Genomic DNA, 14,700 nt, shown 5'->3' on the forward strand with positions numbered 1-14,700 from the left:
TTAATTAATATAAGCCCCTGTGTGTTTAGTTGGGTCTGAGCAGCTGTGGACCTGGCGGGACACAGAAAAACTTCGGCTACAGGCCAGGAGTACATCCAGAGGTGGTAGGTACTTGGCAGGAAGGCATGATGTTGGTTGGAGCCTGCCATCGAGAAGACGAATGTCCAGGACACTGAAATGACAGAGCAACTGAGACTTGCACTGCTCAGGAGCAAGTTACTGGCCTCAGTGGACAGGGCTCAAAGCCCTGGGGGGTGTGGCTGCAGTGGTGACAAAGCACCGAGATATATCCGTGTGCTCACTGGCAGCTGAAATTTATTTCCCCATAACTTGAAGGGTAACCCCACTTGTTTTCAAGTCTGTTTTGTCATGCATTTCTGCACCTTCAATTCTCCCAAATGTGAAATAGCTGGAAGGTTTTACCTACTACAAATGATGAATTTTAGTCAAGGGTGGCTGGAACCCTGCTAAGGGTGAACTGGGTGCAGTCTTGGGACAAGGACATTTCTGGATGAAGTCACCAGGATGGAAAGTTGTAACCTTTCCACCTAGTGTCTAACTGTACAAAAATAATTTGTTTTCTCTGACTTTCCTATTACATTTAATTAGTGTGCATTCAGGTGCCACAGCATGTGCAGGTTCAGAGGGCAGTTTAAAGAGGTTGGTACCACATGGTTACTGGAGATCAAACTCAGGTCAAGGTCAGGACTGCCAGCCAGTGCTGTTACCCACTGAGCTATCTCACTGGTCCCATTATCTGAGTTTTTAAAAAAGTGGGTATAACATGGCACACAAGCCTTTTATTTTTCTTTCATTTTTGTTAAAGTTCCTTGACATTCACTTGCATAAGATACACAAGGTGTTTAATGTGGTTTAGGGACTATAGGCTACAGTGCTTCATGGACCAATACTCTAAAAACCTATTAAAACTCTGAAAACCTTATGAATAGCCCTGCATAGTTAATAATGAATTGATGGGAATGCTTTAAAAACCTTCTGATCTTCGGTGGTCTTAAAGATGGAGTCTAAGGCCTTACATATGCTAGCAAAGCACTCTCCCAGGCAGCTGGGTGTTCCAGCTTCCCTTATTTTAATAGTCCCTCTATGCAGCCCAGGCTTTCTATGAACTCAAGGTAATCCTTGTCTCAGCCTTCCTAGCACTAAGATTATAGGCCAGTACCCTCACATTTCTTAAATTTTAAAAATTTCTGTATATGTGTGTTTTGCCTGCATTTTTGTGCATCACTTGTATGCCTGATGCCTGCAGAAATGAGAAAGGAGTGTTGAATTCCCTGGAACTGGAATTAAGAGTTGTGAGCTACCATGTAGGTGTTAGAATAGAACCCTGATCCTCTAGAATAGAACCCTGATCCTCTGGAAGTACAGTGCTCTTAACCACAGAGCTATCTCTCCAGCCCCTCATCTATTCTTAAACATGAATTAGTTTTTACTTAAATTAATTGTATGTAATATGCAATCCTGGAAGCTGGATTTAAAAGTGTTCAAACTAAAACCAAACTTCCAAGTGTTTTATACACATCCAGAGGGTAATTTAAACAGTGTCTACTTGTATAGTGTAAAGAATTAAAAACAAAACAAAAAGACCATTTGCGTGAAAATACAAAATATAGTCTATAAATCAGAAATCACCTGTTCTGTGTGCCATCTCCCATATCTGAATTTTCAAAAGGGCAGTTTTACAAAGTCTAGCCCATCAGGCACAAAGTATAGTCCACACATGTAACAGATCAGTTCTCATACAGGTTGGATTCTCACCTGTAAGCCTGTTAAAATTTTGACAGTTATTCAAAGCTCCATCTACTAACCCATAATGCACTTGTGTTAATCCGCTATACAAATCGAGGAGAGAGCAGCCAGATGAATCCTGTCTTATCAAGCAGCAGCACAATTACCTGGTAACGCTTCTGTTCAGCCATCATTCTAGACAAGAGTATAAGATGAACATGTTTTCCAGCTTCTTACTCAATAAGCCTGTTTCCCATTTACAGACAATGAGGATAAAGGCATCATAACCAAATATGGGAAACTGCTTTCTCTTTATTTAGACCTTAGAAGAAAAAAATGAACTTTGGTCACATAGTACCTTAAAAAAAAAAATCCAGTTTTACATATTTCTAAATAAACAGGACTAAATGAGCAGAGAAATAATTTCTTCTGTAAAAACTGGCCAAATTTTATCAAAACTTTACCACACAGTGAAATTAAATTATATAAAGACATTTTGGGTTCACAACCTTCCGAATGACGTGACGGCTGCACCTCCGCCCACCAATGTCCTGTGCTGGCTCCTGTGCTGCTCTGGTCTGAAAGCAGAGACTTAACAAGCATGGACTGTCAACAATGGTCTGCAGTATGGCAGCATGGCCGGCAGCAGAAACATCCATGATGGACAGGGACAGGTCTACTTTAACAAAGTGTAATCAAGGGAACATTTCTCATGAACATGTCACAGTATCAAATGAATTACATAAGAGAAAAATAGGAACAAACCTAAAACACAAAGATGAAAGCTACCACAAACAAAGTAAGTGTCCCCCATAATGTATCTACAGGGGTGAAAAGGTGGTAAGAGGGCAGACGATGCTAATATGAAAGGAAGCTGAGTACAGTATTTATTTCTCAATTTATACAACTCTGACTCTTTACAAAAATGGTTATAGTCATGCCCGGAAAAGTGTAACCCATGGCATTTGAAAGCAAACACTCTTTGTAGTTATTTAAAAGGGCCTTTTTAAAAATTATAATACAAAGGTCTGTGCTCTACAAGCAGTCCTCCACTGTGCATTATAACAATAAGGCTTACTTTTAATACAAAGACTAAGTGTTTAATAGTTATGAGCCGCTGGACTTGACAAACATCATCTTATAATTGCTCTTCGCATCTTTTTTGCTCTTCGGGTCTTCTGCATCATCAGGATGCTCAGCAGCATGGAGTTCTTCTGCAGACTCCTCCTTCTCAGACTCAGAGTCACTGTCCGAGTCATCTGGACTCTCAGCATCAGGCGAGTCATCATCATCATCATCTCCAGCCACATCACCTTCCCCATCATGATCTTCTACCTAAAATACCAGACGAAGGCCTGTTAAGGAAAACCAAGTACCTCTGGCCAATGTAGAAACTGGGACAAATCCTATTTTTGTCTGTCTTAAAAACAGCCCACTTAGCTGGGCACATTTGTGCATGCCTTTAATCCCAGCACTTGGGAGGCAGAGGCAGGTGGTCTCTATGAGTTCAAGTTCCAGCATGGGTCACATATTGAAATCCTGTCTCAAACAAACAAAGCAACACAAAAAAAAAACCAGTCCACTTGATAGCATTAGGTCAATATATTACAAACAAATTAAAATTCCTGGCTGCTGAGGAGAGACTGAGGACAAGCACATCAGGCTTTAAGGAAAGCTTCCCAGGGGCACTCCCCCGTCTCCCTCCCCCAGCTTGAGAAGCACTGTATTTTCTCTTCCTGAAACAGCATCTATTAGCAAATTAACACTGCACCAGTCATCACAGAGACCACCCAGGAAACAGCAAAGAAACCTAAGCCAGGATTTTAAACTTATATGAAATTAGTTTATTTTATCTTATAAACATTTATTCATACCCATTAAAGGTGTGCCTAGAGGTTAAGCAGAATTTACACTAAGCCAACATTAGAAAACTCATTTTAAATCCTTAAGAACATCATTCTGATTATGTAGTGACACAGATGTGCTATAAGAATATTTTAAGTATTTGACAAGCGCTTTCTTGTCTATTAGTCTATTCTTGTTTTTTTTTTTCTTCGCGCTATTAGCATTCTTGGCTGCTCCAGCAACCCAAATATCAAAGTGAAACTGATTCTGTCCCAGTCAACGAAAACAAAGTTCCTACCTCACTGAAGCCAAGTCCACAGTGCCGCCGGTATCGGCCTGATAGTTTACTGTCCATGCTCTGCTGGTACTGAGACTCCAGCTCTTCATTAATTTTCTTGTCTTCTTCCCCTGCGTGTCCATTGTACTTTGGTTATGTTTCAGTCAAATTAACAAAAATATGTGATTACACAAAAGACTCACAACACAGATGCTATTCTAGTCAGGCCTGAGTTCTCTAACTGTGACTAACTTCTGCGGTCTGTTGACAGTTTCTATAGCACAGTGGCCACCTAATAAACACAGTAGCTGACAGACATATTTACTGTGACTTTTAGGAGCCAATGTTCTGAATTAAGTGTCTAGTGGCCACTCTGAAGGTTCTCTCCAAATTACCTAAAAACCTCTGGTAAACAAGAACACCTGCTTTTGAAAAGAGAGAATAAAACTGTTAGTATTCTACTTAGAGAATTCAAGGTCATCTCAAAGTGGCCTGGTAATGGTTCTTTATGCCTGTCTTTGCTTACCAGCTAACAGAAACAAATTTAAAAAAGCCCAAGTTATTTTATGATGCAACGTTTTTGTGTTTGCACTTACTTCACACTATGAAACAGAACACTAACAGCCTAGTGAACCCCACTTAAAACTGATGGTCCCCAACAGTGTCCGCTCAAGACTCTGGGTGCAGTGCTTGGTGTATAAACATTAAAGCAATTTTAGGTTCCAATCACAAATATTTGTGTTTGGGTTTTTTCTTCATAGATCTCTCAATGTTTTTAGCATTTATTATTCAGCAAGCATACCATGTGTTGAATTTTGTTATGGCATTTTCATGCATATATATTTCATTTTGATACAATTCTCAATTTTAAAAGAGGAAGTGTTAAATGCTAAAATGCGTTTCCATTTTGCAAAGCTGATGTTCTGCCCATATGGAACAATGCAAATCATTTTGAAATAGCTAATGTCAGAAAAATGAGAGATCAACATATTTCTGAAAAATACTACATAAAATAGATCGGTATAAAGTTAAATGATTTAGTTAATTCATTTAATTTAGATTATGCTGTTAATTAATAGCAACCAAGACTAATGTTTACTTTCCAGCAGACTGAAATCAACTCAAATTCATTTGCAGTTTTTATTAAAAAAATTCCATTTTTTTTTTCTTTTCTGATGCTGGGAAGCCAAGGCCTTGTACATGCTAGGCAACTCTTATACCAATAGGATATATTTCCAGTCTCCCTCGAAGTGCTTTTAATTAACAGAACTATGCGCAGGAAAGTGTGAAACACAGGTTTAGTTCTTCTATTTGAGTGTTCTACTTTCTTACCTGTTCGGAAGTGAGATGTTGATTTGTGATCTCCTATAACAAGACGGCCAGTGTGTTCTTTCTGTAGGAAGGTGAAGAATGTATTAAAACTTGAAATTACTACTATGTAGTGGAAACTATCTCAGGCTTCTGGAATATTCTGAAGACCAAGGCATCAATCAAGATCCCTGTCTTTATCGAATTACATCCTAGCAAGGGGAAGAATTAGAAAGTGGTACACAAACATAATCCATATGAAATCATACGATGCAAGAAGGTAGTGCCATCAAAACAAAACAGAGAGACTAAGGAGACAGAAAACTCAAAGACTAGAGCAGGCTGGATTTTTTTTGAGACGAAGTCTCACTTTGTAGACCAGGATGGCCTTGAACTCCTAAGGGATCTGCTTGCTTCTGCCACCCAAGTGCTAGGGTTAAAGGCAAGCACCACCATGCCCAGCCCAGACTAGAATTTTAAATGAGATAGATAATGGCTGCTGAATCTGGACTGTCCTGGAACTTGTTCTGTACATCAGGCTGGCTTACAACTCAGAACAGCTGTCTGCTTTCTGAGTGCTAGGATTAAAAAGTGTGTGCCATCATCATGCCTAGGCCTCCTGATTTTCTTTAAGACCTTTCTACCATCTCTTTGTGATGCCTCAAGAATATCTTAGAAAATGCCGGGCGGTGGTGGCGCACGCCTTTAATCCCAGCACTCGGGAGGCAGAGCCAGGCGAATCTCTGTGAGTTTGAGGCCAGCCTGGGCTACCAAGTGAGTTCCAGGAAAGGCGCAAAGCTACACAGAGAAACCCTGTCTCGAAAAACCAAAAAAAGAGTATCTTAGAAAGAAAGCAAAGAAATTATTTATGTAGACTAAAGCAAAATAATACTCATAATGTACCAAGTAAAAGAAAATGAACATGACCATTACTCTTTATAATATATTAACTAGCTAGTTCTTCATCAGGTTACAATAAACCCTCAACTTGTCAAAAACAGACCTTAAGAACAATTTAATACAAAACATAAAAATAATTTGATTCAAAGTAACTATACAGCTAGTTTCATTTTGTTAGTTCAGTCCACTCTTTATAGTTCCTATTTCATTCCCAAAAGTAAAGAAAGGATCCATGAAAAGAGGGAAAGATTAAATGTGATTCCAAAGCACTGTTAAAAAGCACATGTGGAGACATTTGTGTCTCCCACCTAAGGACACATCCTATGTCTGAGCTCTACCTCCAGTCCTTTAGGCAAAGATTTACATGATGGTAGAGAGCCCATTTACTGGTCATCAAATTTTACAGATTTTGTTAGGATGTTTTTAGTACTTTCAGAGTTTTTATTCTAGTAGTTGAACTTGTACACTAATATTACTTTATATACCTTTCAACAAATTTTATTTGTAAAGGCCAAGAGAAAATGTGTACTCTGAAAAACTGAAAATCATTAGGAAGCAAGGATTATGTATTCACTACACAATGCTCCCTGAAGGCTCTGTGAGGGCCTGACTTCCTCAATCCCTCTCCACTCGGAACCTTCTGCTGGGATCTGGGGAACTCAGCTTGCAGATTTACCCACATCTATTTCTAGGAAGCTTTATTGAGCAGCAAAGCCAGAGAGAACTGGCCATCACTATACGCTCTCTCACAGTGATGAGTCTGTATTAGTTTCAGTTTCTTCAAGTACACAACAGCTTTCCACACATGACCTGACCATCAGTACCACCAAGAACCCAGAGTAGTGCTAGCATGTCATAGGTAATTGGTAACTGCTGGTGAAATGCACTAGGGCTTCTGCGTACAACAAAAACAAAGGATAAGGTTGCATCCTGAGTGCTGAAAAGAAAATGCTCTCTTAATGCTTTCAAATGTAGTTTGTATAACAAGACTGCTAGGATAAGAAAGATTTTCAAAGCGTTTTCTTAGCACCTGTAACTACACCTTTAATTAAACTGGGACATACTACAAAATACATGCAACATTTCTAAAATTAGGCCTCTGATAAGGGATATTCCCTTGGCTGCTACTTTAAGGGCCATGAAATACAGACTTCTGACTTTGGGCAGAGGTTTCTATAAAATAACATGCTTAGAAATGCCTTCTATGGCCGGGCGGTGGTGGCGCACGCCTTTAATCCCAGCACTTGGGAGGCAGAGCCAGGCGGATCTCTGTGAGTTCGAGGCCAGCCTGGGCTACCAAGTGAGTTCCAGGAAAGGCGCACAGCTACACAGAGAAACCCTGTCTCGAAAAAAACCAAAAAAAAAAAAAAAAAAAAAAAAAAAAAAAAAAAAAGAAATGCCTTCTATGAAAACCATTAGGTAGCAAGCAATTAGTTGAGTTTACACAAATCCAATTTTCTCCATACAGTCTCTAACCACACAGCCAAAGGTGCAGAAAAGCCCAGAACTGGTTCAGAAATAGTATAAACTCAAAGTGTCTGGTTAGGCTAGGTGTATTTTCCAAAGCCAAAAATAAACCAAGCAGAAGAAAACAAGGTGCCCCATCCTCCTCATTTAACCCACACAAACACAGCATTGTTTTTAAAAAGATAAAACCATAAACATATAATGCTTACCTTTCCTGCACCCATAAGTCTCAAGAACTTTTGTTTTCTCTCTTCATTGCCTAAGTCTGCTGCTTCCCAATTGCTAGATCCAAGCTGCAAGAGATTATTTACCTTGTTTTTTGTTTTTGCATTTACAAATATTAAAATACTTAAAATCCATCTGTAACTCCAACTTTTCTTCTGTCAGTTTGAACTAACTGGGACTCGTGGTTCTTAGGAAGTTAACCAACATGGCACATCAGAGTTCAGCCAGGCTCCCTTCTCTCACCTCACAGCAGAACACTTTACTCTGGTTACAGCCACAGCTCCGTCTCTAAAGCCTGCAAACGCCAGAATGACATGGAGAGCTCATATAAAACTGTGTACACACTATTTCAAAATCTTTGGGTCCTGGGATCCAGGATGCAAATCTGTGACATTCACTGCCCTAGATCAAGCCTTGAAGGGGACTAGAGCACCTAGTACCAGAAGGCTGCCAGCACTGTTAACCAGAGCTTAAAAGTTTGGGTTTGGGCCAGTGAGATGGCTCAATGGGAAAAGGTGCTTGCAGCCAAGCCTGACAACCTAGGCTTGGTCCCTGGGACTCACAAGGTGGAAGGAGGGAACTGACTCCCACAAGCTGTCCTCTGACTTCACATGTGTGGCATGGAATGATGCTGAGTGTGTATGTACACATATACACACACAAATAAAATGTAATAAAAAAGTCTACTTTGCTGATATTCTAAGAGACAGTATGGCATCATAATCTTTCAGGTTTTTTTTTCTGGGGGGGGGGAATTCCAATTATTTATTAGAACCAAAATATTATAGTTTTTATTCTTTCTTAGAGATCCTCCAAAGAACAAGAAGAAAATTTACTTTTAAAAAGTTAGGCAGATATCTGGATTCAAGACCAGTCTGTTTTACAGAGTGAGTTCCAGGATAGCCAGGCCTAACACAGAGAAACCCCGTCGTGAGAAAATAAAAAGCAGACAAAAACACTATAAATAATTGTATCTTTCAAAAACCATTGTCTCTTTCAAGTAACAATGGGTCCAGTGGACTGTTTTGTCAGTTTAAGTACTACAAAATCCTAGTAACTGTATTTTTCTCTAGGTTTTGAAACAAATGTAAGATTTCATTATATTCTATCAATCACCTCCAGCCATACTAAATATGACTAAAAAGGAAATGGTGAAAAACTTATGGCACTATATTGTGTCAAAAGGTCAAGTCACCATGGCTCTGTTGTACAGAATTAATTTTCCACCCAAAAAGAAAACTGACAGAAGGCATTTCAGAATCAAGATTTAAAAGAAGAAGATAGCCTGAATTTGCTCAGTGGTTAAAAGCAATGGATACTCTTCTAGGGAACCTGGGTTTGATTCCTAGCACTCACACGGCAGTTCACAACCGTCTGTTAACTCCAGTTCCAGTAAATCTACACCCTCTTCTGGTCTGAATAGGCACCAGAAACACGTGTGGTGCACAGACACATATGCAGGCAAAAGGCTCTCCCACACAAAAATTACAAACAATGAGAAAAGATTGCAAAATAGCATGTAGTACAGAATTATATGCTAAAAATAAAGAAGTTACATGTGAATAACTCAGACTGATTCTTTGTATTATGAAGTACTAGATGAGTTCTTTTCCAACCAATGAATCAATGTGAGACAAAAACAAGAATAAAAGAATATGGTACCCTCATCCAGAAAGCCATTCAACAGGAAGGGCTCCATTTTGCAGTAAGAGTTTCATTTTGCAAGAAGAGCTGGGGCCATCTCATTTTTCTAAAAGGATGCTTGACTTTTACTTCATCTTTTATTATATGTGTGCAACATTTACTTGATTTGTAATGAGCAAAGGCTGAAGGCAGGTGTGCATACAAAGGTGACTAAAAGAAAAAGATGATATAGAAATGAAGACATTCATTGGATTGATCATTCTAACTAATTTTATAATAAGAATGAAAATGTTTACAATTTTGGAGCAAAGGTGAAAAACCTCCAACACAAAATGGTAAGTACTCAGTTTTCAAAGTATCTAAGTATTAAATTTTGACTATGAAAATGCAAGTAGAGGTAATGATAAAGCTAAAACCTATTAGAAACGAATAAGCAATCTTTAACCATTATGTTCTAGTCCACACATGACGCCAATGAGCAACCAGCTGTATCCACAAGATACTAGCCCTCTGGGTTTATAGATTGTCAAAAATCAGAAACCTACAGAGTAAACTTTGGATTTGATATTGTTAAATTTATGTTAAAATTCCTAGTAGTCATTGACATTCCCCTTTTATTTCTCTGAAAATTACACACATATAAAGAATTTTTTAAAATTCTAAATAAAATTTTATTTAAAATAAAAACATAAAGACTTTTTAAAGCAATGAGAACTCTTCTTCCTTGGCATATGAGAGTTAAAGCATTTGCACCATACCAGACCCACTTGTTCTAAATTATATTTGGTGGAGATTATATGTTCTCATAATCTTGGCTGCCTAAGTTATAAATCTCTATTTCTTTCCATATGACTGCACAGATCTTTTTATAGGTCAATTAGTCTTAACTATTTCTAGCTCAATATGACAACAAAGTACCAATACTACCTCAATTTTTATTCTCACAAAACCACTTGCTTTGTGAGCCAATACTGACACTTAACTTAGTTTTAATTCCTTTTTTACCAAGACTTTTCAGAGGTATATTTTATGCCTGGTGTGATGGTGCATGCCTATAATCATGAGAGATGAAGGCAGCAGTGTCCTAAGCCTAATTATCTTGGTGCTACTACACAGAAAATTTAGTACCAGCCTCAGCTACATAGTAGCTTTGAGTCAAAATCCCAAGGGCTGGGGACACAGCTCAGTGGCAGAGCACTTGCTCAGCACATATGAGGTCCTGGGTTTGATTCCCAGCACCAAAAACCAAACCACCACTACCAACAGTGTCAAGAATACACTAAGAGTTGCATACATGTTAAGAATCTAATCTGAAAACCTGAAAAGCTCTGACTTCAAAGTTCTTCTGAATGCCAACATGGAACAAATTATTCATCTGACCTCACAAGGTAACTCACAATCAGTGATAGGTGCACTCAAACTACTGAGCAGTTACCTTCAGTCATGTTTGTGTAAGTATGCGTGAAATAGGCGAATCACCTATCTATACTGAGACCTCATCTTTAAGATAGCTTATGAATATGCAAATATTCCCAAGTCCAAGAAATTCTGAACCCCAAAACACTCTTGGTTCTCAGCCTGTGGGGTACTCAACCTGCAACGTTCTTTAACTTACAAATAACCTTCCACTTCCATTCATTCCCTCTAGAGCTTCTCAGAGCAGTTCAACAGGCAAACCAACGGGCAGACAATAAGGACACCAAGGCACAGAAACCAAGGGAGCTGATCCCATGCTCTGGCCACCCTTCTGTCTGTTTCACGGCATACTGCACGGGACCAAATTAGCTAGTGTTCTATGTGTCACAGTTGCTACACTCTGAAACACACTGCCTGACAACTATTTGTGATTCTTTATCTCTCACTCCGATGAAACAGTCTTCATTCTCCACTTCAACCAAACCAAATGAAATCCCAATAAACTCATTATTCCTTATATAGGCTGCAATCGACTTTGCTCCTCATATACATATCCCACTGATTGAGATTACTTCTATGTCATCCTTTTCTAGCACTGTATTCTGTGATAGCTACTTCCAGTAGATTTTCAAAGTGTTTTGTTGCCCTCAATTATATGTGAAGTCATTGAACCAAAAAACTTAAATCTTTTACATACAGTGGATACTAACATATCACTGTTAGTTGATTTTCTACAATTTCCAGATGTATTTTGAAAATACAGATGAGATTAAAAACAAAAAACAAACAAACAAAACCCAAGGAAGATAACATCCAATTAGCAATAAAAATAATAAGCATATACAAAGGGACTGACTTAAGAAAACCACTGTTAAGGGACAAGTTACTGTATAATACCATATATTAACAACACAATCATTTTTATGATAGTATAGGGAAAGTGCCAGGTCTCAATCTTGAAATGCAACTATAATCACCTTTTAAGACAATGCTTACAGGAGTAGAAATGTATCAAAGCTCATCTACTTTAAATTGATATCATCAAAGGCCTTCTGTTAAATTTCTAATGTCAACTAGACTTTTCAATTCAGCTAAAAGTTGTTTTATTTCTGAGTCTCTCAAAGCAGGCATGTGACATCTCAGCAATCCAGATAGTATCAGGAGGAAAATAATGAAACAGCTCTTTTAGATCTATTTTAAAGTCTAGGTGGCTAAAAAAAACCTAGAAAATTCCTAGCAAATGCAGAAGGACTGTATTAACATTGTAAGACCTAAATTCCAGTAGCAGGGAGGACAGGGGCATGAATAAATCTCAGTAGATTTAGTAAAACCAATCATTCCCCCATTTTTTTTTTTTTTATTGATTACTAATCTTCCTTACAGGGTTCAAATTTATTTAAATGCTCATTATTCTGGTCCCACCTCATCTTCCAGTCAAAGAAGGGTGGCTCTGAGTATTCTCTCATTAACTACAAAATCGTTCAGGGAACCTTTTATGGCTCACAAAGGACGTATGAAAGACACCAAACAGCACTAAAAATTACAATTCTGAAGCTGACAGTGCATTAATAAGTTAAGTGAGACCAGGTTTAATCTATCTCAAAGATGACTTCCTCATGTCTCCTTCCCACTAATTTCCCCAAAGCATTTCATTATAGAAGGACCTAGTTTTAAGTGTACAAGTTACCTGAAGTTTCCACGACACTATGCTAGAGCTAAGAGAAATATAACATAAGCATCATATTTATAGTAATCTTTCAATTCCCAGTATCTGGCACTGCAGTCAGTATTTAACAGGTTATAAGGGGCAGTTGATTATTTAAACTGATAAGCTGAAGGCATGAGAGGAAAGGCAGAAAGGTATTTGACATCAAAATGGGCTTCTGGGTCTTACTGCCTCTGACCTCGCCATTATTCCATTAGCAAATTGTCCACCACAATCTTTGGCTTAATACTGGTTTCTGTGTATTACGACTGGTGCTGCAGATAAGGGTAGCAATTACCAGTATACTGCAAAAAATTACTCAGGCCGGAAAATTCGTCCAAATGTGATGGAACATTTCACCATTGTCAGAGGAGCATTTTAAACCTAAAACAGGGGTATGACATATCTATCCCGAAATGCCTAAGAAAGGAGCTTCACCAGCACCCCCAAGACGCAGAGGCATCTGGATTAAGCTCTTTTCTGAGCCTTCTCAGGGTTTCCTTCCTCAATCTCCCTTTCTTACGCTAGTCTCTGGATCTCAGTTCCGGGCCTCCTCAAACCCTCAGATTCTAGTAAGAAAAAGGAGACATTTCCTCGTTTGCGCCCCGCTCCCCTCCAGCCACTTTGGGCGCTTCCTACACCATTCACCCTTCCCGGCCTACCCCCAGCCTCTAGTAGGCCTCAACCCTCATCCATTGTTATTTACATCGTCGTCGGGGGAGGCTGAACGCTTCACCCCGTGCGGGTGAGACTCCCGGGCAGCACTCATCGTGGCTGGGATCCCGACCGGGATATGCCGAACACACTCGCAGTTCTCCTCAAACGCGACACCAGCAGCCCTCACTCAGCCACCGGCCCAAGCAGCGCCACTCCAGAACGCAGAGCCCCTCCGGGCCTTCTCCGCCACAGTCGTCACTGCTGCGGCCGCTCGTCGCCCCGGAGCACTCCGGGAGTTGTAGTTTTTCGGACTCGCGCTTTACTGGCCTGACTAAGCCGTCTTTCGTGGCTTAAACTACAATTCCCAGGAGGCCTAGCGATACCTCTCGCGCGGCGTGGCGGGAGTGCCCACGGAGGCTACGCTTTCTTCGGCGGCGTGTAGAGGGAGCTTTCCCGCGGATGGGTATGGTGGTGATCGTTGGTGAACAACTTCGTTGCCACAGAACGGCCTAGAGTGGGTTTTCGCCCTTTTTCTGTGAGATTCGGCCCTGTTGGCAAACACATCTGTCGTAGTTAAACACATAAATATAAATGTAGTGTTTGAGACTTACTGAATACGAGTTCTTCGGCCCAAGACAAAAACCTTTTAAAAAATGGCTTCTTTCTCCTCCCTAAAATGTGGTCTCTGTTGCTCGCTCGGGATGTCTAGACGATTCTGATTAATTTTTTGCTATTTTCTAGTATTCACTAAAATGAGTTTAGTATGATGCTGATGGCTAGCTATTTGGCTGTGTTTGAAATCGAGGCCCACCTGAGGAAGGTGTGGAACACTTTTCACGGGACTTAGTGTGAAGTAGGTAGGAGTGACCCCCTCTGACCGGTTCTTCACCGACTGGAGTCAGCCTCTGCCAGAAAATACTGTATCATTTTTATCCCCCTTGGGGGTGGTGGTGGTGGTGAATTTCACGTTAAAATAAACTCCTTTAAAGTTCCAACACAGTGGCATTTAGGAACATACACACCTTCAACTGTCACCTCAGTCTAGTTCCAAAACCACCCACTTAGTATGGATACTTCACTGTTCCCCCCCATTTGCAAGCCCGTTACCATTTCCTGCTTCCCCATATCCCTTTTCTCTTCCCAGCCCCAGCAATGACTAAGCTTCTCCTAAAATCTTGTAGTCCAGTGTTCAGATACTGAAAATGAACTTCTACATGTTAGGGCATCTGAATTTTCATACACATCTGAACCTAACATTATGTCAGAATGACTTTCCCTTACTTACTCTTATTCTGAAACTTTCTGACCTTGGTTTAAAAAAAAAATGTGAGTTTTTGGTTTTTTTTTTATTTTTTTAAGAGGTTTCTCTGTGTAGCCTTGGCTGTCCTAGAACTCTCTCTATAGACCAGGCTGGCCTTGAGCTCACAGAGATCTGCCTGCCTCTACCTCCTGAGTGATTGAATTAAAGGCAAGCACTACTACTGCCTAGCAAAAAATGGATATTTAAAGT

At 39.7% G+C, this 14,700-nt stretch overlaps 1 protein-coding gene across 2 annotated transcripts; it reads right to left on the reverse strand.

The window, feature by feature from the left end:
* Positions 1 to 2,038: 2,038 nt before the first annotated feature.
* On the reverse strand, positions 2,039 to 13,445 carry CUNH11orf58 (chromosome unknown C11orf58 homolog). 2 transcript variants are annotated; one of them, XM_052714602.1, is made up of 5 exons: positions 13,240 to 13,445; positions 7,753 to 7,836; positions 5,201 to 5,261; positions 3,890 to 3,999; positions 2,039 to 3,081 (listed from the first exon to the last, which is right to left on the reverse strand). In XM_052714602.1, the coding sequence occupies exons 1-5, from the start codon at positions 13,300 to 13,302 to the stop codon at positions 2,854 to 2,856; spliced, it is 546 nt and encodes a 181-aa protein (XP_052570562.1). In that variant the 5' UTR covers positions 13,303 to 13,445; the 3' UTR covers positions 2,039 to 2,853. The 2 variants fall into 2 exon arrangements, with proteins under 2 accessions (XP_052570562.1, XP_052570563.1); XM_052714603.1 differs by lacking the exon at positions 13,240 to 13,445 and adding an exon at positions 9,431 to 13,192.
* Between the last annotated feature and the right edge of the window lie 1,255 nt (positions 13,446 to 14,700).

Source organism: Peromyscus californicus, unplaced genomic scaffold, assembly GCF_007827085.1.
Source record: "Peromyscus californicus insignis strain IS unplaced genomic scaffold, ASM782708v3 Scaffold_4__1_contigs__length_199733344, whole genome shotgun sequence".
NCBI lineage: Eukaryota > Metazoa > Chordata > Mammalia > Rodentia > Cricetidae > Peromyscus > Peromyscus californicus.

Excerpts from the sequence above, each read along its gene's own strand:
- CUNH11orf58 (XM_052714602.1), bottom strand. The coding sequence starts at position 13,302 with ATGAGTGCTGCCCGGGAGTCTCACCCGCACGGGGTGAAGCGTTCAGCC. Across the intron at positions 5,262-7,752 it reads GACTTATGGGTGCAGGAAAG|AAAGAACACACTGGCCGTCT; the intron begins GTAAGCATTATA and ends ACCTTCCTACAG. Across the intron at positions 3,082-3,889 it reads GTGGACTTGGCTTCAGTGAG|GTAGAAGATCATGATGGGGA; the intron begins GTAGGAACTTTG and ends CTGGTATTTTAG.